At 50.8% G+C, this 23,965-nt stretch overlaps 3 protein-coding genes across 7 annotated transcripts; 1 reads left to right on the forward strand and 2 right to left on the reverse strand.

Annotated features, from left to right (window-relative positions):
- Window positions 1-3,790: 3,790 nt before the first annotated feature.
- On the reverse strand, window positions 3,791-19,768 carry ZNF48 (zinc finger protein 48). Of its 3 annotated transcripts, none has more exons than XM_053894330.1 (3): window positions 19,604-19,768; window positions 7,624-7,717; window positions 3,791-6,408 (listed from the first exon to the last, which is right to left on the reverse strand). In XM_053894330.1, the coding sequence occupies exons 2-3, from the start codon at window positions 7,700-7,702 to the stop codon at window positions 4,607-4,609; spliced, it is 1,881 nt and encodes a 626-aa protein (XP_053750305.1). In that variant the 5' UTR covers window positions 7,703-7,717; window positions 19,604-19,768; the 3' UTR covers window positions 3,791-4,606. The 3 variants fall into 3 exon arrangements, with proteins under 3 accessions (XP_053750305.1, XP_053750306.1, XP_053750304.1); XM_053894331.1 differs by lacking the exon at window positions 19,604-19,768 and adding an exon at window positions 8,256-8,451; XM_053894329.1 differs by lacking the exon at window positions 19,604-19,768 and adding an exon at window positions 7,885-8,230.
- On the forward strand, window positions 15,670-19,605 carry SEPTIN1 (septin 1). Of its 3 annotated transcripts, none has more exons than XM_053894332.1 (12): window positions 15,670-15,765; window positions 16,264-16,311; window positions 16,487-16,577; window positions 16,657-16,764; window positions 16,990-17,113; window positions 17,418-17,552; window positions 17,651-17,768; window positions 18,330-18,431; window positions 18,553-18,652; window positions 18,877-19,042; window positions 19,287-19,377; window positions 19,492-19,605. In XM_053894332.1, exons 1-12 carry the CDS (start codon window positions 15,685-15,687, stop codon window positions 19,576-19,578), a joined length of 1,251 nt encoding a protein of 416 aa, XP_053750307.1. In that variant the 5' UTR covers window positions 15,670-15,684; the 3' UTR covers window positions 19,579-19,605. The 3 variants fall into 3 exon arrangements, with proteins under 3 accessions (XP_053750307.1, XP_053750308.1, XP_053750309.1); XM_053894333.1 differs by having other exon boundaries at window positions 16,678-16,764; XM_053894334.1 differs by lacking the exon at window positions 15,670-15,765 and adding an exon at window positions 16,012-16,056.
- Window positions 19,769-20,040: 272 nt separating the features above from the next.
- MYL11 (myosin light chain 11) lies at window positions 20,041-22,330 on the reverse strand. Its single transcript, XM_019436260.1, has 7 exons — window positions 22,201-22,330; window positions 21,496-21,591; window positions 21,171-21,246; window positions 20,868-20,972; window positions 20,683-20,761; window positions 20,328-20,376; window positions 20,041-20,238 (listed from the first exon to the last, which is right to left on the reverse strand). The coding sequence occupies exons 1-7, from the start codon at window positions 22,201-22,203 to the stop codon at window positions 20,134-20,136; spliced, it is 513 nt and encodes a 170-aa protein (XP_019291805.1). The 5' UTR covers window positions 22,204-22,330; the 3' UTR covers window positions 20,041-20,133.
- Window positions 22,331-23,965: the final 1,635 nt, after the last annotated feature.

Raw genomic sequence — 23,965 nt, forward strand, 5'->3', positions numbered from 1 at the left:
CGTGCCTACTATGCGCCAGCATTATGCTAAGTGTTTTACACACATGATCTTTGATCTGCACAAAGGTGGGTCCATTTTACAGATCAGCTATCAGAACTTGATGGAGATAAAACCGATTTGCGCAAGTTATACAGTAAAAATTCGCATAGCGTCCCTGACAAGTAATAGCCTAAGTGGGAAATTAGTAGTCCCACGGGTCAAACCCAGTCCACAGAAGTATCTTGTTTGACCCTCAGGGTGTTTTTACTTTTTAAAAAAAAAAATTAGTTTTAAAAAATACAGGTCTTTTACACATTTTAATTTGCCACATTTAAGAATTGAGATATTTTATGGGGGCACCTGGGTGGCTCAGTTGGTTAGGCCTCCGACTCTTGATCTCAGCTTCTCAAGGTCTCGATTCAAGCTCTCTGCTGGGTGTGAAGCCTACATACAAAAATAAATAAAAATTTTAAAAACTAAGATATTTTGTATGAAGAGCTGTATTTCCCACTTCTCCTGAAAAAGATACTTAATTCTCCCATTTTACGAACGGGGGAACTAAGATTCAGAAAGGAAAGAAAAGAGAAATAACATTCAGTAATTGCTTATAATCCTTATGTCTCTTTATATATCAGTCCAGTGGGAATCAATAATAATGTCTCCCTCTGACAAACGAAGGAACAAAAGCTTAGAGAACTTAAATGATTTGCTCAAAGTCACATAGCTGGTAAGTGCCAGATTCCAAAGCTCATGTCCTTTCGATTTCACCAAATTATCTTTCAGAAATGAAGTTACGTGGGGAAGCTGGTGACAGAGCTAGGACTCAAACCTGAGTCTCAGTCTTCAGAGGCCAGGGCATAGTTTGGAAGTTGGGATTACATCTGGTAAACTTTTGTTCTTCCTCAGAGAAAGTGTGCCTGGATACTCACACTCAAGGTCACCAAGACCCACTTTGGTTGTGTTCATTCTCTTATCAAGTATTTCTTGGGCTCTATTACATGCCTGGCACCATTCTGGGTATTGGAGATGCAGTAGTGAACAAAACGGACAAAAATCTTGGCTGCTATGGAGATTTTAAGAGTGTAAAAATGGTAAGCAAGTAAGTCAACAAGATAATTTCAGATAATGAAATAAATAGGGCAAGATGATGCAGTAGAGAGTGTGGCTGTGGTTGGGGGTTTCTTTCATGTGGATAGGGGGAGCATCTCTGAGGAAATAATACTTGAGATGAATCTTGAATGGGGAGAAAGGATTAGCCCTTCAAAAATCTGGAGGAAAAGTGTTCGAGACAGAACTGCAGAGGCCTAAGGTGAGAATAAGCTTGGCATATCTGAGGAACAGAAAGAGGTTTATGTGACCGGAGCCAAGTGAGTTAGCAAAAGGGTAAATCTAATATGAGTGATGGAGAAGAGGTAGGGAGGGGCCAGGTTATGGCTGGAACCCCACTTCTAGCAAAAGGCAAGGCCTGCTTGCCCTGATTCAGTCAGTGAGGAGACTCCACTGGGAACAGTGAAAGTCACCACTGGCAGGGTCTCCTGCTGTGGGAAGGCTTTGGAATAGATGCTTGCGAAAAAGGAAAAAGAGGGCTTCTGTCCATTTGCTCTACAAATGTGTACAAGCATATACCAGGACTCAGATCTAGTTTCTGTGCTTGAGAATCTTAGAGTCTAGTAAAAAAAGATTGTGATATGTATATATATATATATATATATATATATATATATATATATGAATAAATATACATATACATATACATATATGAAAGGGAAAACAATAGGTATATAAGTGTTCCGGCAGCATAGTAAGATGAGTGAATAACTGAATAACCCCCTTGGAAGGGAGTGGTTATTGGGTGCAGCCCTCGCTGAAGAGAAAAATGTGAAGGACCTTCAAAGATGAGTGGGAGTTTGCCATATTGACAAGGAAGTAGCAGTTTATGGGATTGTAAACTCCTATGAAGAGCCCATCATGTTTCAAGGACACCGTTCACCGAAGTATTCAGTGAGGCCTATTGTGTGCCAGGCTGCTGTTAGGACGGGGCGGGGGTGGGGGGGTGAGGGTGGGGTAGAAAGTTGAATTTGGAAAAGGCTTCATCTTACACCTCACCCCTCTGCATTTCACTATTTGCCTTCAGACTCACTAGAACTTTACTTAAATTCTTGGGTGCCCAAAGACTTGGTGCATACTCTTTTTCCTGCCTAGAAGACTCCAGCTCCTATCCTATCCCCCACTCCTTTTCTTAGGTTCTAGTTGCCACTTCTTTGGCGAGGCCTTTGAATCGGGCAGGATTCTCTTCTGTGTGTATGCTTCCTGCAGAGTCCTTACTACACTTGGAATTATTTGGCCAACGTCCATCTTCTGCATAGAAACCGAGGGCAGAGACTTTGTCTTATTCATCCTCCTATCCCCCATACCCAGCACACAGTAGGTAATGCTGTTGAGTGACTAATAAGCCTCAAGAAGTTCTGCAGGTGTTAAGTATTGAGAATAAGTAGATTCTAACCCAGGCTGGAGGTTCAGGGAAGGCTTGTGGGGGAAAGTAATGCTTGAAGCGTTCTGACTTGGAGAGGTTAACAAGGGGGAGGGAGTGGGGATGGGGATGAGCATTCCAAGTAAACGGAGCAATATTTGAGAGGCACAGGGCGGAAATCACACAAATGGAAGACCTTGAATGCCAACTTGAATGCCAAGGAGTTACGTTTTACAGAGAAATGTGGAAATACGGCAGGGTTTTTAATAGGGGAGCGACACAGTCAGATGTAATTTTACAAAGTTCGCTGCAGGCTGGCTTGGAGGTCGACTGGTTGGGAGGGGAAACACGGAACCCAGCAGGGGCGATCTTCCAAACGCCCCCGGAGACCTCCATTCAGATCTGTGGGTGTGTGTGCACTTAAGGACCGAAGTCTCCAAGAACCCCAGGCTTGAATGCAGCATTCTAGGGTTTCGAGAGTGTATTTAACAACTTGGCAGAGGTGGGAAGACCCGGAGGAAGGGCGCTCTAGCAAGCTTTCGTTGGTTTCTAGGGAAGCCCGGCGGATGGTTACGATCTCGCGAGAGCGTCTATCCGGGGACCATTCCCCCCACGCAGAATAGCGGAGACGCCCAACTCGCGAAGTTGCTAAGCGGTCTTGTACTTCATTTCTCAGATGGGTTAACTGCCCTCGTCTTCTTTGTCCCTGGCCAATCAGGTCAGTTCCTCTTTTCCTCCCCATTGGCGCCCTCCTCGGAAAAAGCTAGGAATTGTAGTCCTGCTCCTAATGACGCATGGGTCGCTGAGAATATATGGTTGTTTTTTTCCAGGGACTAAAGAGGCATCCCCTTTGCCCTCCCTTTGGACTATGCAGTCAAACGACCCGTTTCCCGATAAATAAAAAAGGGCTTCAGGGAGGTGGGGTTTCCCAGTAGGCCCAGCATCAGTGTCGGGGACTTCTGTGCCTGTACTAGACGGACGGCCACCTTTCCCCGGGTACCTGTCGCCATAGCAACGGTGCTCACGGACCGACCCCCCCACCCCAGCCCGCCCTGTGGCGCCGAGTTTTTCCTTTTAGGGGCCGCGCTCGACGTTGTGGTGTAGGTGGCGCCCGTGGACAGCCAGAAGTCAGTCAGGAGCATCAGCTGACAAACCTGGTGGCTGTTTTTTCGACCAGATGTCACACCTAGATAGCGGCAGCCTATTCCATCTTCTTTATTTGCTGGGCTCAAAGAAGGCAAGAGACCCCTCACAGGGTTACACATGGCTTCACCTGTGGTGGGGCTCTGACATCTTTTCCACCCCTCACCCTGCGCACACACACAAGCACAGAGTCCAAGCTTCAGACAAGAAAGTTTATTGGCAAGGAGATACATGGAAATGTGGCTGTCCTGCCTTGGAGCTTCCCTGGCCTCTCCTCACTCCAGTCCTGTCCTTCTCCCAGCCAGTTTGTCTCTGCTGACGTCCACCAGGACCTGGGCTTGGCATCGAGTGTAGGAGTGCTCCTTCTGCTGTCTCTGGTCTATTCTGCCAGTGTCCAGGTGTCAGGGCAGGTTAGGGTTCTCCAGGGCAGATGGGTCTGGGCTGTCCAAGAGTGCCCTTCCTGGCTAAGGCCATGTCCAGGGGCCTGAGCCTGCGTACTGCAGTCCACACAGCAACACTCTCCCCATCAGAAGGTTCAAGATGCTCCTGCCTCTCTACCACCCCAAACTCCTGAAGTCTCGCTGTTGTAAACACAGGTCAAACCCTGTTTGGTGCTGGCCAGGGTGCTGGTCTCCTAAGGGCAAGGTTGGGTAGGAGCAATCCTTAACGGGTTAAGAGGCAGCAGGAATTTAGAGTTCTTTAAGGGCCCTCAGGCTAAGGCCAGTTATTCATTCAACAAGTATTTATTGAGTGCCTACACTATTCAGAGTACAAGGCAGTGTTCTAGAAGCTGGGGGTATAGACCACACTGTCAAGATCCTGACTGAGCCCAGCCAGGACAGTTTCCTGAGCTTCAAGGTTATTGTCTCCAATCTCTATTTCTATCTATTCACTCCTTTCTCCCATTTCTTCCCCTTCTTCTCCCTCCCACCACCTCCCCGGCCCTTTCTTCTCTGCTTAAGCAGCCGATACCCTCCCTTTGGTCTCCTGGGCCTCCACCTTCCCTGGACCCCATCATTCCAGTCCTGTTGGCGGCTCCTCTTTGAGGGGCCTTGCCCGACCATCCCCTGTCCCAAAGGGCCTCAGGACCAAGTGCCCACGCTGGTGCTTGATTCGGGCAGAACTGTCACCAAAACCTTTGCCACACTCTGCACACTTATATGGCTTCTCCCCAGTGTGTGTTCGCCTATGTTTGACCAGATCTGAGCTCCGGGGAAACTCCTTCCCACAGAAGCCACACACATGGGGCTGGCTGGGTCCAGAGGGCTGGGCTCGGACTCGGGGTCGAGGGGCCATGGGTGCTGGGCCAGGGGGGTTATGTGGCCTCAGGAGAGTGGATGGTGGTGGTGGCCGAGCCCGTTCACCTCGGTGGGTGCGGAGGTGCTTGACTCGGGCCGAGCTGTCAGCAAAACCCTTGCCGCATTCAGGGCAGAGGTAGGGTTTCTCCCCTGTGTGCACACGATGGTGTTTCACCAGGTCCGAGCTTCGGCGGAAGCCCTTGCCACACTCAGGGCACTTGTGGGGCTTGTCACCTGCCAGTGGTGGGGGTGGCTCCCCAGCCTGTGGGCCCCCGGGCTCTGGCTCCAAGCCAGGCAGGCCAAAAGGCCCATCACCTGAGTGTGAAGGGCTTCGAGGTGTCAGTGGGGGGCTTGTGCCAAGAGGCGGTGGGGGTGGGCTTGAGCTGGGGGGTGGGCTGGGGATCAGGGGGGCCAAAGGGTAGCCCGGGAAGCTGAAGTCCTGGGGCTCCATGTGAGTGAGGCGGTGGCGGAGGAGGGTGGAGCTGAGGCTGAAGGTGCGGTCACATTCCGGACAGGCGTGAGGCCTCTCCCCACTGTGGGTGCGGAGGTGTTTGACCCGGGCAGAGCTGTCGGCAAAGCCCTTGCCACACTCAGGGCACAGGTAGGGCTTCTCTCCCGTGTGCACCCGCAGGTGCTTCACCAGGTCTGAGCCCCGGGCAAACTCCTTTCCACACACATCACAGCCAAAAGGTTTGGGCCCCAGGTGACTGCGCTGGTGGCTCAGAAGGCTGCAGCTGAGCACAAATCTTTTGCCACAATCGGTGCAGATATATGGCTTGTCCTGGGCCTTGGGTCCCTGTGGGGCTGCTGTGGCTGCTCGAGAAGGCTGCCGTCTGGGCACCACGGGCCGGGGTGGCTGCTCCCCCCGGTGTGTCCGCTGGTGCTTTATACGAGCAGAACTGTCACCAAAGCCCTTGCCGCAGATGCCACATTTGTAGGGCTTCTCACCCGTGTGTGTCCGCTGGTGTTTCACCAGGTCAGAACTCTGCCGGAAGCTCTTGCCACATTCACCGCAGATAGTGGGGCGCTCACCAGCCGGGATCCTGGACCGAGGAATCTTTGGGGGACCCTGGGCTGGTGGTCGGGCTCTGTAGGGCTTTTCACCACTATGAGTTCGCTGGTGTTTGATACGGGCAGAGCTATCCCCAAAGCCCTTGCCGCAGACCCCACACTTGTAGGGTTTCTCCCCTGTGTGGGTCCGCTGGTGTTTCACCAGATCTGACATCTGCCGAAAGCTCTTGCCACACTCGCCACACACGGCAGCCCGATCGCTAGCCTGGCCCCAGCGTGGCTCTCCCAGGAGCCGGGGACCTCTGTCCCGAGCCTGAGGTTTTCCCGGTCCCTCTCTCTGGACCCACAAGTCATCCCAGGTCTGGATGCCTTCAGGTTTGAGAGAGGCATTTCCTACTTCATGACCTGGAGCCGGATCTTCCTCTTCCTTGAACCCCAAGTCATCCTCCTGGGGGGGATGTTCAAACTCATCGGGCTGAGAAATCTCCACATTCTCACTCCCTAAACCTGGGGAAACAAAAGGGAGTAGTAGACCCTGCCCTTTGGCTCAGCTCCTATCTTTGATGGCACCTTCCCCAGGAAGGCTTCCTTGGCGATCTGTAGTCACAAGGATGTCTCTCCCTCTCTCCTCTGAACTTCTGAAATACTTATTATTGCTGCCTCTCATCAACAATGGTAACTTCCTGTCAACGTGCCCTTAATACGTGCCGGTCACTGAACTACCCATCACTGAATCCTTGCAAACAATCCTATGATACAATGCTACTACTACTCCCATTTTACAGACATGGAGATTCCAAGAATTTAAGCCACTTGCTTAAGGTTATAAAGTATCACGCTGGTAAGAACAGATACTACACTTGGCCAAAAGGCCAAGCAGCGATGGGGTTAGGAAGTATTAAAGCCACGTTTCTCACTCGGGTCTGTCTGATTTCCAGGCCTGTGTTAACCACTACATTATACTGTCTCTATATGGAACACCTACTATTTACTATTTCTATTATATCTTCTTATATTAGCCTATTGTGTAATGTATTACTTCAATTATCTTGCATATACCTGAGAGGACCCAGACCCACACCTGTCCCTCAAAATGCTTAGGAGAGGTACGATCAAGCACAAATAATTGTAATTGTGGGCTCAGAAAAACTGCGGTCACAAGAGAAAGAGGAAATAAGGAGATAGGGCAAAGCTTTCACAGCACAGAAAAGAGTAAACCATAGAGAGGAATGGAAGATAAAGCTGGAAAGGGATGTTGGGACTAGATTAGGCATGTAAGGCCTAGATCGAACACTACATTAAGGCTTTTAATTAGCAGGCAGAAGGGAACTAGGGAAGGTTTTTGAGAAGGCAAACAGGATTACATCTGGACTTGGATCAATGTGGCTGCTGAGTGCATCACTGAAGAGAAAAGGGCTGTGGGGAGGTTTTTGCAATTGTCAAGACGAGACAGAACGAGGCCTGAAGTAGGGCAGAGGCTGTGAGGCTGCTGAGGACTATCCAGGAGTGGGGAGAGTCCTTGCGATGATGCCCCTTCACGGCCTGACGCACAGTAGGTGCTCAGAAACGTTGGCTCCCTCCCTCGGTTTTTGCTCCCCTCCCCCTCCCCCTGGAAGCACGGTTCACGTCCGATTTTTCTGGGCTTCGGCCAGACACAGCCCGGCACCGGAGTCCCCACCCAGCCTTTACCTGCCCGTGGCGAGGCACTGCCCCGGCCCTCACCTGTGCGGGCGCCTCTCAGCTGCTCCCTCTCCTCTGCGCCCTGGAGATCCGGGCCCCAGGGCTCCACCGCGCGCTCCATCGCCCGCACGCCGCCCTGAGCAAGGGGACAGACACAATCCCACGGTCACACAGCCATGTGCGGCCCGCGGCACCCTGTCGCTGCCCTCTGCCGGCCAGCGCGGGCACCGGGCAGCGGCCGGGTCCGAGGTGCGGGGTGCGGCTCCCGGTGACCCCCGCCCGCGCCGCCGGCCGTCCCTGCACCTGCTGCTCCTTCCGGCCCGCAGCGCCCCCTTCTCCTCCCAGCCGCCTCCGGCTGTGCCACACCGGCGCCCTCACGAGCTCCTTGGCGGGGTTTCGCTGCCGGAGCCGCCGGCGGCCGGGGTATGCGGGCTCCGCGCCAAATGGGGAGGGGGCTCGGACCCAGGCGTCCCGGGGGCGGCCGCCGGGGGCGGGGACGGGAAGCGGAAGCGCCAGGCCTCACCAAGCCGCTCTAGGAACTGGGAGGAGCTGCAAGCCTGTGGAGGCCGCCCGCGTCGGCCGGCGCTCGGTGGCCGGCGGAAGGCCGCGTGCCGCGGAGAGGGCTACTCTAAGCCGAGGACAGTTGCCCGAACTCGGTGGTATTAACCGTGTACCTCCTGGGCCGGAGCCGGGTGATGAGGGCCGAAGACTCTTCCTAATTGTCGCTGTGTCGGGCCACCTGCGCCGACCCCCGGGGCTGGCCGACTGCGCCAGCCACCCTGGCCCGGAGAGACAAAGAGAGATCGAAGACTGACCCAGGGAAAGGGGTGGGGGAGAGACCCAGGCAAACAAAGGGCGGCGGAGACCCCAGACGGGGCGGGGGCGGGGCGCCGAGACACAGGAAACAAAGCGCGGCGGGTCCGAGAGGCCTGGGGCCGGGGGTGGGGTGGGGATGGGGGCTGGGCTGGGGGAGACCGAAGCCTGAGCGGCAGCTAGAGGCTAGAGGCAGATGCCTGGGAAATGCTGGGGAGAGTCAGCCTTTGAAGTCAGGCCCGGGGCGGAGACCCTGAGCCAGACACAAAGTCGTAACCTAAGAACCCCCAGTCAGAACGCAAAAGCCGAGAGAGACCGAGAGAGCGGCGAACCAAAAATACAGGAGCAAAAGATTGGCCTCCAGAGACAAAGAGATGTAGAAACATAAGAGATAGATGAAATCGTTGGAGCACAGTCGGAAGAGCTATAAGAAAAAGAAGGGAATCTGGAGAGAAAACAGGCCCAGAGGCAGAGAAACAAAAGAGAAACTGGCAGAGACAAAGAGATAGAGACACAAAGAAATAGGCCACAGGGAGACTAGGGACAGGTCGACAACCCTATAAAGGCCACACCCAGGGAGAGGCTAAAGCATTAAACTATCGTTCCCAGCTTGGTGGGCCGTTCCAGTGGACCCTGGGGCGTGATCCCCAGTATCTGTACTCTGCAAGCTTGCCTTTGGGGAAGGGGGGAGTGCTTGGAAGTGTTTGTTTATTATCTGATAAGTGAGGGGTGACAGAGGTTTGTATATCAATTCACAATTTATTAGCACCTCAGTGCTAAGCCAAGAGTTTGGAATAAGGAGGTGAAACACCAGTAAGATATATCCTTGGATGCTACCAGTTTTAAGGGGCAAGTACACAAACCATGAAAAAGAATTAATTGTAAGGGTGTGAGGTACATGCACCAGTTCAGGATAGTGTGCGAGAGCAGGAAGAATTCTAAATTGGGAGTGAGTCTGCATGGTTCTGGATGCCTCCTATTCATAGGTATTAGACACAGAAACTAGGACCACAAATCAATCAGTACATACTTAAGCATCACGAACCAATATCTAGACACTGTCTACTCCCTGGACTTACAAAGAAACTCTCCAGGGAGCTCTTGATCCAGTAGAATATGGAGATGTGCCGACGATGAGACAGATCTATACCAATCTGACGAACAAAATAGGAATGTAGTGCAGAGAGAGATACCTTCTGTAGAGTTTAGTGGCTGTGTACTCTGTCTTTAAGGCCATTTATGCAGTCTGATTCCTGACCTTGTCACTTAACTACTGTTTGACACTGCGGAAATTAGTTCTGTTTCCTAAACTGTAAAACGGGGATGATAATACCGAATTTGAATGGTTAAGGATTAATATGTGTAATATGTATAAAACACTGAGCCAAAAAATATCAGCTTTTACTCTTTTGGCTAGAGTAACCAAGAAAGAAGGTGGCATTTTTGAGCTAATCCTGACAGAACTAAGATTTCAACAAAGTCCAGAGCTGGCTGAGGTGGGGGCTGAATGAAGAGAGATGTGCCCCCACATTAACAGTTGCCTACACACTAATCGAAAACCTACTATGTGCTAGAAGCTTGAGATCCAAAGATGGCTAAGACCTACCCTCAAAGAGGAAAATAGAGAATAGTTCTGTTTTAATGTGTCACGATGTCATGAGTTTACATAATAGGAAAGCAGTGGAAGCTAGAGTGGTATGTTTATTCATTTGCTCCACAAACATTTCCTGGGGGCCCCCCATGTGTCAGGCACTTGTACTGGCAAACAGAGGCAAGAGGGTACCAAATGGCAAAGAGCTAGCCCCTCTCGGAGGAACCCTCCCCTGAAAGGCGGCCAGCCCACACACCATACTCACTCTTGGAGCTAGCTTTGACTTTGAGAAGAGAAAGCCTGGAGTCACTAAGTCCGAACCTGAACTCCAGTCTAAAGATACAGAAGCCCTTCTAGGGTCGCCGGGTGGGGCCTTAGGTAGCTATGCAGGTTTGATGGCAAGATGAAAAAGAACGAATCTAGATAATTAAATGAGAAAACTGTCCACCATATATTGCCCATAGGAATGTCAAGGCAGGATCTTCCTTTCTCTAAACAGGCCCCAAACCTTATAACATGAATGACTGGACACATTTGTTTGAATAATAAGCATGCAAATGAGTATTATGTCACTAGTAATTCATGTCATCTCTATACTAGACAAACCGAGAGCCTTTTCTGCAGGACAATTTGTTAATATGCACAAATGCCTTAGATACGTGACTTCCTTTGATTCAGTAATTCCCCTTCCCCTAAGGAAATGGGACAAGTACACAATGATGGCACCACAAACAGGCCCGACCCATTTCAGCATTGTTTATCACTGGGAAGAATGGGAATCAATCTAAATACCAAATATCTATGAATAGACACATGAAAAGATGTTCAACACCACTGATCATCAGGGAAATGCAAATCAAAACCACAATGAGATTTCACCTCACACCTGTCAATGTCTAAAATCAGAGGCACCTGGGTGGCTCAGTCGGTTAAGCATCTGACTCTTGATTTCGGCTCAGGTAATGATCTCGAAGTTCGTGAGTTTGAGCCCTGCATCGGGCTCCGCACTGACAGTGTGGAGCCTGCTTAGGATTCTCTCCCTTTTCTTCTGCCTCTCCCCTGCTCACTCTCTCTCTCTCAGAAATAAACTTAAAAAAAAAATGTTTAAAATCTACAACACAAGAAACAACAGGTGTAGGCTAAGATATAGGGAAAAAGGAGTTCCTGTGCACTGTTGGTGGGAATCCAAACTGGTGCAGCCACTGTGGGAAACAGAAAAATGGAGTTTCCTCAAAAAGTTAAAAATAGAACTATCCTATGATGCAGCAATCGCACTACTGGGTATTTACTCAAAGAATTAAAAAACACTAATTCAAAGGGATATATGCACCCCAGTGTTTATAGCAGCATTATCAACAATAGCCAAACTATGGAAAGAGCCCAAATGTCTGTCAACTGATGAATGGATAAAGATGTGATATATATATGCAATGGAATGTTATTCAGGTATAAAAAAGAATGAAATCTTGCCATTTGCAATGACATGAATGGAGCTAGAATATGATGCTAAATGAAGTCAATCAGAAAAAGATAAATACCATATGATTTGACTCATGTGGAATTTATGAAACAAATGAACAAAGCGGGGGCGGGAGGGGGAAGAGACAAACCAAGAAACAGACTCTTAATTATAGAGAACAAATTGATGGGATTACCAGAGGAGGGTGGAGAGATTGACTAAATAGGTGATGGGGATGAAGGAGTGCACCTGTCGTGATGAGCACTGGGTGATGTGAACTGTTGAATCATTATAATGTACACCTGAAACTAATATAGCACTGTATGTTAACTAAGTGGAATTAAAATAACAACTTTAAAAAAAGAAAAAGCACTCTTATCAAATTGTTAAATGTCATTTTCCTAAAAATAAATGAACATGTCAAAAAATAATATATAGATGTGTATTCACTATAGAACAACGTACAAAACATATGAAGTGACAAAAACAGGATTCCAAACAAAGTTATAGTATGATCCTAGTTTTGTAAATATGTTTATTCACATCTATAGAGCTAGGAGAGAATCTAGAAGGATAAACATCAAAATAGGGTTATACCATGGTAGTGATACTGGATGTATATATCTTTTTAAAAATTGTTTTTAAATGTTTACTTTTGAGAGAGAGAGCGAATGAGCGGTAGAGAGAGGGGGACACAGAATCCGAAGCAGGCTTCAGGCTCTGAGCTGTCAGCACAGAGCCCAATGTGGGGCTGGAACTCAAAAACTGTGAGATCATAACCTGAGCCAAAGTTGGATGCTTAACCAACTGAGCCACTCAGGTGCCCCTAGATGCACACATTTCTATTCCATTTGCATTTTCTATTTTTTCTGTAAGAATGTGTTGATTATACAGCAAATAAATGAATATACATGTTATTTTCTTAAAGGCTCTTCAATAACTCAGGGAAGACCTGATCAGTTTGAACCCAGGGCAGATGCAAGGGGGTGGAAGGTGTAAAGAGAAGGAGGCCAATTATTTCTGATAGGAAGGTTCTGGAAACCAAGTGGATATTCAGTTGACCCTTGAACAATGCAGGGATTAGGGACGCCAACCTTCTGCACAGTTTGAAAATGCACGTACAACTTTTGACTTCTCCAAAACTTAACTACTAATAAAATACTGTTGACCAGAAGCCTCAACAAGATAAACAGTTAACCCATATTGTGTATATATACTGTGTTTTTACAATAAAGTAAGTTGGAGAAGAGAAAATGTTATTAAGAAAAGCTTAAGAGGGGCTCCTGGGTGGCTCAGTCGGTGGAGCTTCTGACTCGATATCGGCTCAGGTCATGATCCCAAGGTCGTGAGATCAAGCCCCCCATCACACTCCACGCTGGGCATAGAGCCTGCTTGGGATTCTCTCTCTTCCCCTCTGCCCCCTCCCTCACCCCCACATGCTCTCTTTCTCTCTTCAAAATAAAAAAAGAAAAAAGAAAATCATAAAATACCTTTATAGTACTGTACTGTATTTATTGAAAAAAAAAAAATCTTCATAGGAGCACCTAAGTGGCTCAGTCGGTTGGGCGTCTGACGTTGGCTAGGGTCATGATCTCATGCTTCGTGGGTTCAAGCCCCACATGGGGCTCTGTGCTGATAGCTCAGAGCCTGGAGCCTGCTTGGGATTCTGTCTCCTCTCTCTGCCCCTCCGCTGCTTGTGTTCTCTCTCTCTCTCTCTCAAGGATGAATAAACACTAAAAAAAAAAAAAAAAAGAAAGAAAAAAGAAAAAGAAAAAAAAATCTGCATATAGATGGCCCCGCACAGTTTAAACCCGTGTTGTTCAAGGGTCAACTGCACTTATGGAGAGCAGCGGGGAGGAGCTCAGAGTTTTAATTAAGACCTTAAGGCTGCTCGGCGAGATAACAAACGCTGGAGGAAGAGCTGTGGTGGCTTGAGGAGGGGTATAATTAGCCCTTCCCTTGGCTTCTCAAAGTACTCTGTTTATCTTCTTGTTACACTACATTTTTAGCACCAGTGCTCTGTGACACACTTACTTGTGGCTGTCTCTGTCTCCCCAGAGGGCCGAAACCCTGACTGATTCACTGTCTGGATCCTCAGCAAGGAGCAGATTTGAGATGCTGACATGTCACACCCCTCGGCTCGAGTAATGCTAGCAATAACTAGCATTCTGCGTGAGCTCATCTCATATGCTGGGTACTCAACTAAGAGCTTACTGTGGATTAGGCCATAGAATCCCCGCTGTGACCCTAAGAGGTAGAATTATTAACATTTAACAGATAAAGAAACTAAGTCACAGAGAAGTTAAAGTCAGATGGCCACGATCACACATTTCTTAATCACGATGTCTCCATAATCCTAGGACTCTCGCACAACATTGGAGTTTTGTGTGGCAGGAGATTCCAATCCTATCTGATAGATAAAGAAAGTAAAGCCCAGAGAGGTTTTCTCCAAGGTTACACGAAGGGGACAGTAATAGAAATGAGTGTGAAGTAAAGGTAAGATAGACACATGGCAACGTGGATGAATCTTAAAAAATAACGCTGAATGGGGGCGCCTGGCTGGCTCAGTCAGAAGAGCGTGCGAGTCTTGATCTTGGGGTCATGGGTTCGAGCCCCATGTTGGGTGTAGAGATTGTGAAAACAAAACTTTAAAAATTTTTACTCTGTCTTGGGATGCCTGGGTGGCTCAGTCGGTTAAGCGTCTGACTTCAGCTCAGGTCATATCTCACGGTCCGTGAGTTCAAGCCCCGGGCTCTGTGCTGACAGCTCAGAGCCTGGAGCCTGTTTCGGATTCTGTGTCTCCCTCTCTCTCTGACCCTCCCCTGTTCATGCTCTGTCTCTCTCATTCTCAAAAATAAATAAATGTTAAAAAAAAAAAGTAAAAAAAATTTTTTTAAAAAAATAGTGATGAATGAAAAAGTTAACAAATACATATTCATAGATATATAACCGTTTGCGTCAACATGCACTGCATACTACACATTTTTCAAAATGTATACAAAGCAAAAAATTACACACAAAGCACATTAGGGTGGTTGCCTTAGGGCGAGGGATAGGAGTGAGCTATGAGGCTACCTTAGTCTGCTTCAGCTGCCATAACAGAATACCACGGACTAGGAATCTTAAACAAAAGACATCAACTTTCTCATAGTTCTGGAGACCGGAAGTCCAACATCAAGGTGCTAGCAGAGTTGGTTTCTGGCGAGGTTGATTTCTGGTTTCCTTGGGTCGCAGAGAGCCACCTTCTGTGTCCTCACATGGTCACATGGCCCCTCCTCTGGGCCTGCGCAGAGATCACAGGTATCTTTTCTTATAAGGACCCCAGACCTATTACTGGATTGAAGTCCCTTATGACTTCATTTAACCTCAATTACCTTCTCCAAATACAATCACATTGCGGGTTAGGGCTCCATCACATGATTTTGGGGTCGGGGGGACACAGTTGGGTTCGCAACAGGGGTTAACAGGGAAATAATAAATAGAACCACAAGGAATGGGAAAAGAAAATGAGGTTGGAGCAGTAGACAGGATCCAGACCAAGCAGGGCCCAATAGGCCATAGGAAGGAGATCATCTGTAAAGGCTCAGAGAGGTCACTCGGTTCGTCAAGTCTAACGCCAGGGTTTGTGTATGTAGCTGATTGATTCCAAAGCACATGTCATCTGAAACTGCTTGGAGTTCTGATAACTAAGTGGAAATGCATGTATTTCATTTTACCATGAGGAAAATGGAGTTTAGAGAAGTCAAATGACTTGCCCAGGTCACATAGTAAGTGGTAGAACTGAGGTTTGCAGAGTTCTTTCTGCCTCCAAAGCAAGGCTCCTTTTATATGTTCCGCAGCCTCCCAGCCTTTGGCCCTGACCAACTTCATTCACTTGTTATTTTACGCACTCATTCATTGAGTATATTATTTATTGGCACCTTCTCTGTGCCAGGCCCTGTGCAAGACACCCAAGGCATAGAAATGAAGAGAACATGGTCCCTGCCCTCAGAAAGCTCAGCCAGTAGAAAAGATAGCCAGATAAACAAATGCGAGCATTGGAGAGGCTTGTGAAAGGTGTTAGGGTCTGGAGGAGGGAAAATGACTCTGCCTGGGGTAGTTGCGCAAGATTTCTTAGAGGAAGATCATTGAATCAAACCCTTGAAGGATCAAGAATGCCAGAAGAAAAAACTCAGTGTGGGCAGAACAAAGGATGTGGGCACTCTCCAAGGGCAAGTGAGAGAAGGGGTGATGAGTCCAGATGTGGAAGGCTCTGACTACCAGGCCAGAACTCAGACTTAATTCTGAGGCTACTGGGAAGCCCCTGAAGGGGCTAGAGCAGGTGAGTGCCTTGGCCAGGATTCTAAAGTAAGGTATCTCTGCCAGGGGTGTCCAAAGACTTGAAGTCCTTTTAAGAATCAGTTGAGCTGGTAAGGAAAATTGACGGCCCCTCCCACCTCTAATCTTGTTATGACTTTTGGTCCACGTAGACCGTGGGAACTTTAAAAAATTTTAACCATCCCAGTCAAAGCCTTCATCTCACTTACTAGAGATACTAACTTGCTTCCTTCCTCTCTGCCTACACCCACCTCCCACCAGGGTGATGGGGCTACAGTGGGGGCTTGGGAAAAAGGTGTGTAGAGAACCGAGGGGTTGAAGCTTCCCATGGTGGGGGGTGGGGGGGGGTTGCCAAAGGGATCCCATAAGTGAGAACTCCAGGTATTCTTGGTCTTGGCTTTCCGCACCTCTCCGGCCCAGTTTGAGCATCTCAGCTTCCTACATTGCCCGCCCCCTTTTTTTTTTTTTTTTTTTTGCCACACTCAACTTCCTGCCTCACCAGAGGAAGTGGGGAGAGACAGCAGGTGCAGCGACAGCTAGCAGGACCATGGTGAGTCCTTATGCCCAGGAATACAGGCATCTCTGCCTTCAGCCCCCAGCCCCCAGAGTAGCCAGATCCAGGCCAACCCACAGTAGGCTGACTTCTTGCACCTGAGGTCAGGTTATACTGGAGGGCCCTTCCTGCTGCCCCCAGCAGCCTCATACCGTCTACCCCCCACCAACAGGACAAGGAGTATGTGGGTTTCGCTGCCCTCCCCAACCAGCTGCACCGCAAGTCCGTCAAGAAAGGCTTTGACTTCACACTCATGGTGGCAGGTCTGATGGGTTTTGTATAGGGGACCGGTGGGGGGGAGGGGGTCCTCAAGCCACTCTGGCTGTCTCCTCACCTGACCAGGAGGGCCTGTCCTGTCTACAGGGGAGTCAGGCCTGGGAAAATCCACCCTCATCAACAGCCTGTTTCTCACCAATCTCTATGAGGACCGGCACCTGCCAGAGGCCAGTGGTAAGATCCTCCCGTCCTCTCCAGGTTCTCTGTCTCTCCCATCCCCAGGCTGCACTCTCTTTCTTTTCATCTGGGTCTCCCATGACTTTCTGGGGAACTCAGGCAGCTCGCTGCTTTCTTGAGACTCCCCTGAAAAATGGCTGGGGGCAACTGTGATTCTGAGAACGGAGATCAGTCCTGTCTCAGGCCCCTACCCAGCTCCCTGTCCTCTCTCTGTCCTCACAGCTCGCTTGACACAAACGCTGACCATTGAGCGCCGGGGCGTGGAGATCGAGGAGGGGGGTATAAAGGTGAAGCTGACCCTGGTGGACACACCTGGCTTTGGGGACTCAGTGGATTGCTCAGACTGGTGAGGAGCAGGGGAAGGAGCGGGGGCTAAGCTTCCCGGTATGGCTACTCTATGAAGACTAAGGGGTCAGTTACAGGGCTGGTCTGCTCTGCTCCTGCCCTCCCCAAAAGGTGGGGTCTGTTTCTGGTGTCCATGCAGCCAAAGTGCCCAGTGTTTCCTGACACCCTGCCAATCTCCTCTGATGTCTTTAGTTGGAGCCAAAGAAACAAGTCCCCCTGCCCCCCCCAAGTCCTGGCTAGCCTTGGCCCCTTCCCTATGCTGTGGCCCCTCATCTCTGACTGTACTCTCTCCTCCCATACCCTAGCTGGCTGCCTGTAGTGCGCTTTATTGAGGAGCAATTTGAGCAGTATCTTAGGGATGAGAGTGGCCTGAACCGGAAGAACATTCAGGACTCCCGTGTCCACTGCTGCCTCTACTTCATCTCACCCTTTGGCCGAGGGTCTGGGGGGATACCCTGGGGGGCTGGGGTGTTTGGGGAGGGGTGGGGGAGGGTCTCAGTGGCTTAAGACTGAACCCTGACCAAATCCCTCGGTGCAGGCTCCGTCCCCTAGATGTGGCCTTTCTCCGGGCAGTGCACGAAAAGGTCAACATCATCCCAGTCATTGCCAAAGCAGATGCCCTGATGCCTAAGGAAACCCAGGCCCTCAAGCAGAGGGTAGGTCTGGTGACCTCTGACCTTTGGCCCTACATGAAACCAAAAGTCGCCATCAAACCTGAACTCAGCTTTGACTTCGTTGATCTTGGGCTAGCCTTTTGGAAGCATGATGTGTCAGGCTAGTCTGTAGGAGAAAATTCCTGAGGAAGATGGGGAGTAAGCTGACTGAAGGAGCTGTGTCTCTGGAGGCTCAGAATGGAACCCCTGGGCTGGATGCTTTGCTAAGGCCTGAGAGTGGCAGCAAAGATATGATCACTCTTGATAGCCCTCCAGCCCCAGGATAATGACCCCCACTCCAATGACTTAAGTAATCTCTACACTCAACATGGGGCTGAAACTCACAATCCCCGAGATCAAGAGTCACATGCTCCACGGACTGAGCCAGCCAGGCACCCCTTTGAGATTTTGGTTTGGGGTATCCTATATGTCCACCTCTCACCATCTCTGTCTTTCATGCCTTTCTCTCTGTCTCTGACCACCTGGGACCTGTATCTCACTGTCACCCACCAGGCAATGTCTGCTGCTCACAGCCTCTGTGTTTCTCTCTGTGTCTGCTCCCAGATCCGGGACCAGTTGAAGGAGGAGGAGATCAACATCTACCAGTTTCCCGATTGTGACTCTGATGAGGACGAAGACTTCAAGAGGCAGGATGCAGAGATGAAGGTGCAGAGGCAAAAGGAGGAAGGGGCAGAGAAGCAGGGGAGGAGGAGGTGTTGGTGGAAGCTGACAAAGAGGTTTCTGGCGAGGAGGGGCCAACGGTGATTCCCTGACTTCTGCCCTCCAGGAAAGCATCCCTTTCGCAGTCGTCGGTTCCTGCGAGGTAGTGAGGGACGGTGGGACCCGTCCAGTGAGGGGACGCCGCTACTCCTGGGGTACTGTGGAGGGTGAGTAAGGTGGGGCACGCGTTCTGAGGCCAACAGGGAGCCCAGAACGCCGCTGAGTTAACAGCACCCAACATATGAAGTTGGGACGATCTCCGGTCCCGGGGGTCTTAAGAATCAAAAGAGGGGTCCTTGGACTGCAGACCCTCACCTAGAGTGGGGGCAGGACTCCGGGCAGACTAGACCCGGCCAAGAAGCTCCCTGACGCTCGCCGGTCCGCCCCTCAGTGGAGAACCCACATCACTGCGATTTCCTGAACCTGCGACGGATGCTGGTGCAGACACACCTACAGGACCTGAAGGAGGTGACCCACGATATTCTCTATGAGGGCTACCGGGCCAGCTGCCTACAAAGCCTGGCCCGGCCTGGGGCGCGTGATCGAGCCAGCCGCAGGTGAGAGCCCGAGCTCAGTCCTAGATGCTCCCAAGGCCCGGCCCTCACTACCCCGGACCCCGCCTTCACCATCCAGACCGATCCCCCAGAATCTTTCCCCACCCACTTTGCTGACGGCATTGGAAGGACAAGGCCCCGCCTCCTAGACCCCAACCTCGCCCCACGCCCTGCCTCGCGGCTGTGACCCACAACCAAGGGTCCCGTCCTTGATTCCCTGTCCTCCCCCCCACCCCCCGCCCTCTAGTAAGCTTTCCCGCCAGAGCGCTACAGAGATCCCGCTGCCCATGCTGCCTCTGGCCGAGACCGAGAAGTTGATCCGCGAGAAAGATGAAGAGGTGAGCAAGTACCTCGCTTCCCAACCCCCCCTCCCCGACCAAGAACCCAAGTCCTCTGCGAAGTCCCTTTCTGGCCTCGCCCGGTCCCACCGCCTGCAATCTTGCCCCGCGCAGCTGCGCCGCATGCAGGAGATGCTGGAGAAGATGCAGGCCCAGATGCAGCAGAGCCAGACTCAGGGCGAGCAGTCGGACGCACTCTGAGGCCCCCGCCCCTGCCCTGCTTTACCTCGGCTCCGCCTTCAGTCCGTCTTTTGTCCAATCCCCGAGCCTCTGGCTGCCGGGCGCTTAATCCCAGAGCCCCAAACTGAGAAGTCCGCCCCGGCGCTGGGTTCTCGGGCTAACAGGTTCCCGCAATGCCAGAGTTTGTAGCTCCGACTTTGGCCCCGCCCCGCCCTGCCCCGCCCCGCGCTTCCCACCCCGCCCCCTGACTCCCATCTCCGCCCCTCTTCCCCCAAGTTGTGACTTCAATAAAAAGTTTCCCTGAAGCCACTCGCGTCTTCGCTTTCCCAGCGGGAATAAGTAGCGGGTGAAACCGCCCCACCCAGGCCTCCGGGCCACTCTTTACTCATTCATTTGTTGGGAGCTGCCTTGGTGCCAGGCAGTGTTTCAGCCGGGCATCCCACCTGAGCCCCTCTCCCACAAATGCACCGAAGGCGCCGCAGCTAAGAAACAAAGACCAGTTGAGTTTTATTAGGAGTCGGGGTGGGGGGTCGGACTGGCAGGAGGCATTGGCCAGCAGAGGCCTAAGAGGGTCCCCTACTCCTGGTCCTTGGCGTCGCCATGCGTGATGACGTAGCAGATGTTCTTGTAGTCTACGTTGCCTCCCACGTCGGGGGGGAACGCTGCCCACATGTTCTTGATCTGGGGAAAGATTCAGGGGCGTCTTCTACCGGTTGCGTACGCTCCCCTCACCCCTCCCTCTGCGTCTCCCGGGCCCCTCCCCAACTCACCTCTTCCTGGGAGAAGCGGTCGCACTGCGTGGTAAGCAGCTCCTCCAGGCTGGAGAGAGGTGACATATGGGGAGTTGAGACTGGGCTTCGTGGTTCCTTTCCACTCCCTCCCACCTCATCCTTGTTGTCATTCCTGGTATCATCTTCAAAACCGAAGTCACTGTAGATCCCTCACTGGTCTCCCAGTCTGGCCTCCCTGCTTTTGCTCTTCCCCTCCCGAATGTGCTATCAAAATGTACTCCTATTGCCCATTTCCACAGTTCTAATTTTTCCCTTATTCCCTCCCTTATACCTAACCCTTGGTAAGAATTTAAGGAGGCTTTCTGTGTGTGAGCAGCTGGAGAGGGTCACTTACAACTTCTTCTTGATGGTGCCCTTCCCCTCATGATCCAGGACCTTGAAGGCTCCAGTGATCACGTCCTCAGGATCAGCACCTGCAGGGTCAGAGGGCATGTGAAGTGGAAGGGTCCCTGAACGGTCTGTCCTTGAAAGGTCTGGGGAGGAGCGGTTGGGGGCTTAGACCCAAGACACTTCATTCACCTTTAAGCTTCTCTCCAAACATGGTCAGGAAGACGGTGAAGTTGATGGGACCACTGGCTTCCTTCATCATGGCATCTAGCTCCTCATTCTTCACATTGAGGCGCCCTGGAGCAGGGTGGGGGGAGCTGGAGTGGGGTCCTGGGGCCAAGGGTTGATCCTTCCCATAATTTCAGATCATCCCACCCACTTTTTGCCTGGGCAGGCTGAGGCCCAAGGTGGGGCTAGCAGGGCTGAAACCCAAGGCTTCCATATTCCCAGTACTTCCTCAGTCTTGAGTCTTTATGGGTGGGATAAGGGGCTCACCCATGGCTGCAAAGGTGTCCCGCAGATCTTCCTTGTCGATAATGCCATCACGGTTCTGGTCGATTACCGTGAAGGCCTGCGCAAGGTAGGGGCAGGGAGGGGTTAGGTCCCTTATGGCCGGGCTTCAGCATCCCTATCCCAGGCAGATCAGATTCTGGCCCCCAGCCAGCTGTCTTCTTACATGCCAAGCAGGGAGGGGAGCAAGGAATTCTAAACCCTTCCCCTCCCCCCCCCCAAACAGGTGCACATTCCAGGGAGGGGTATGAGGGGGGAGGAACAGCAGGGGGTGCCTTTGGTCAGCCTTCAGTCTCCCTTCTCCTCTCACCTCCTTGAACTCTTGGATCTGAGTCTGGTCGAACATGGAGAAGACACTGGAGCTTCCGCCCTCTGCTGCCGCCCTTCTCCTGGCCTTCTTGGGTGCCTGGGGGGTGAGGGATGGGCAAAGGGGTCTATGGGCCAATCCCTACTCCTCTCTGGAGGCAGTGGATTAGATTCAGGGTTCTTTGGGTCATTTTTCTAAAGCAACTGTTCTGGCTCTAGGCTTCCCCTTCCTTATGACCTCTGCTGAGGGGACTTGCTTAAATCTGTATCCCTAAATTCCTGTCCTTCATCCTACCCAACAAGTGGGACTTCTCAACAAGTCCCCTTCTCTGTGCCCTGAGCCTGTCTCCTCTGAGTCCCAGACTTGTTGTGTGACCTAATCTACTCATTCACCCTGTCTGAACCTCTACTTCCTCATTTATAAAATGGGAGTTGGACTTCTTGCCTGGCTGGTCCCAGAGGGTTTGGGGAAGAGGGAGTGCAGAAAGGTGCAGAGGATGCTTTGAGAGGGACAGGTCTGTGAGTGGAGAGTCTGGGCAGATTATCCTTGGTTGGGTCCTGTAGGCCATCATTCTGTACGATCCCCATTAGTAATGCCAAGAAAGGGAGGATTCATCTTTTTTTCTCTTACTGGACTGGGAATCGGCTATGTTCTTTTCAAAAGTGAAGCTGCCCTGAGGTCTGAGGGGTCTGGGGGATTCTCACTCACCATGTCTTCGGTCTCCTGGGGGCAAGGCAGTGGCTCTGGCTGGAAAGGAGCAGAGTCAGCCTGGGGCAGTCCCTCTGGGGTTATATAGTCCTGCCCCAGGGAGCCCTCAACATTCCAAGGTAACCTTAGCCCTTTCGGTGCCCACCCCAGATACCAAAATAGCCCAGCTGAGGGCCTCTCCTTTCTTGGAGGGCCAAGCAGAAGCTGGAGCCCAGGGAGGGAGGAGGGAGTGGGTCTTGGGATGCATGTCTCACTGGGACCTGGGCAGAAAGGGATGTTCTCTTTCCCAAAAGCGGGCTGGAATGTGTCAGAGTTCAGAGAGGACCCAATCTGAGGGACAGTACTGGGGGAGAGATGAACCAGGCCCCTGTACCCCTGAGTGGGTGGGTCCAGATTTATTTATTTACTTTTGAAACATTCCTTATTTTGAAATTAATTTTTTATGGTTTTACTTATTTTTTTTAATATATATATTTTTTATTTTTAAGTAGTCTCTACACCCGATGTTGGGCTCAAATTTAACCCAGAGATCAAGAGTCGCATGCTCTACCAACTGAGCCAGCCAGGCACCCCTCCAGATTTAAACCCAGTAAAATTATTGAGCACTTACACTGTGCCAGGCACTGGGCTGTGCTTCATGGGTGCATTTTGGCAAGCACAATCCCTCAACTCCCATTGTGGAGTTCACAGTCAAGTGTATGTATGCCTGTGGGGTAGTGGCAGAGTTGAAAGGGAGACAGCTGTCTGGGAAAGCTGAAGAATAGGAAAGTCTTCTACCTCCCCTTCATGGTGGAGGGGAGGGTGTTTCAAGAAAAAAAAAAAAAAAAAAAAACGCCAAGCATAGAATGACCAGGGACTAGAGACTAGACAGAAAGCCTGCTCTGTGAGTTTGGGCTTCGTGCTTCAACTCCCTGGGTCTTGTTTCCACCCTCTATAAAATGGGTATTAATTCCCATCCCACAGAACTTGTGGATATGAACACCATTTGGGAACAGTTTAGTGAAATATAATCATTACAATGAATAGTTAGGCCCTGTCTTGGTGGACTTAGAATCTAGCTGTGGAGACAGGATAAATGCAGAGAATGATTCACAGCATTTGGTCAGGAGTACAGAAGTAGAGAGCATAGCAGCCGTGTCTGGGAGTATGGGGATGACTTTATGAAGGCCAGGAGAAGTGGGTCAGGTGGAAGTGGAGGGGCAGGTGTGCTAAGCAGAGAGCACAGACGGGCAAAGGCCTGGAGAAGTGAAAGATCAGGTTGCCAGAATGGTAATGGGGCTTGAGCAGAGGGTGCAAGGGGCTGGAGACCAGAGACTGGAGGGGCTTCAATGCCAGGCTGAGGGTTGAGAACTTGGGAGCCTTGGAAAGGTTTGAAACAGGAGAACATAATGGAATGTGAGTCTGTAATCATTTCTTTGGGTCCTATTATGAAAGTTGGAACCGAGCGGAGGGGAGTCAAAGACCCCAAGAGGACTGCTACTTGGTCACCTCCGCCTGGGGGGCTGGGATGGCCAGTGGCCCTTTCTCCATTCTGGGCAAGAACAAGTTTGGCTGACTGTATGACTTTGAGGTGCCCTCTCCTGGGGAAATAGTGGCTGAGGAAACCCCAGGAGGCCACGATTGGCGAGGACACCCATCTCCTCCTTCATCTGCTTCCTTTAGGACCCAGTGTCCTGAGGAAGATGCCTCCTCCGTCTCCCTCCTCCAGCCTCATGCCAATGCCTCTAAGACATTTTCTTTTCTGGGCACTGGGGCCCAGCCACCT

This window comes from Panthera pardus, unplaced genomic scaffold, assembly GCF_024362965.1.
Source record: "Panthera pardus isolate Hobbes unplaced genomic scaffold, ASM2436296v1 HiC_scaffold_5, whole genome shotgun sequence".
NCBI classification, from domain to species: Eukaryota; Metazoa; Chordata; class Mammalia; order Carnivora; family Felidae; genus Panthera; species Panthera pardus.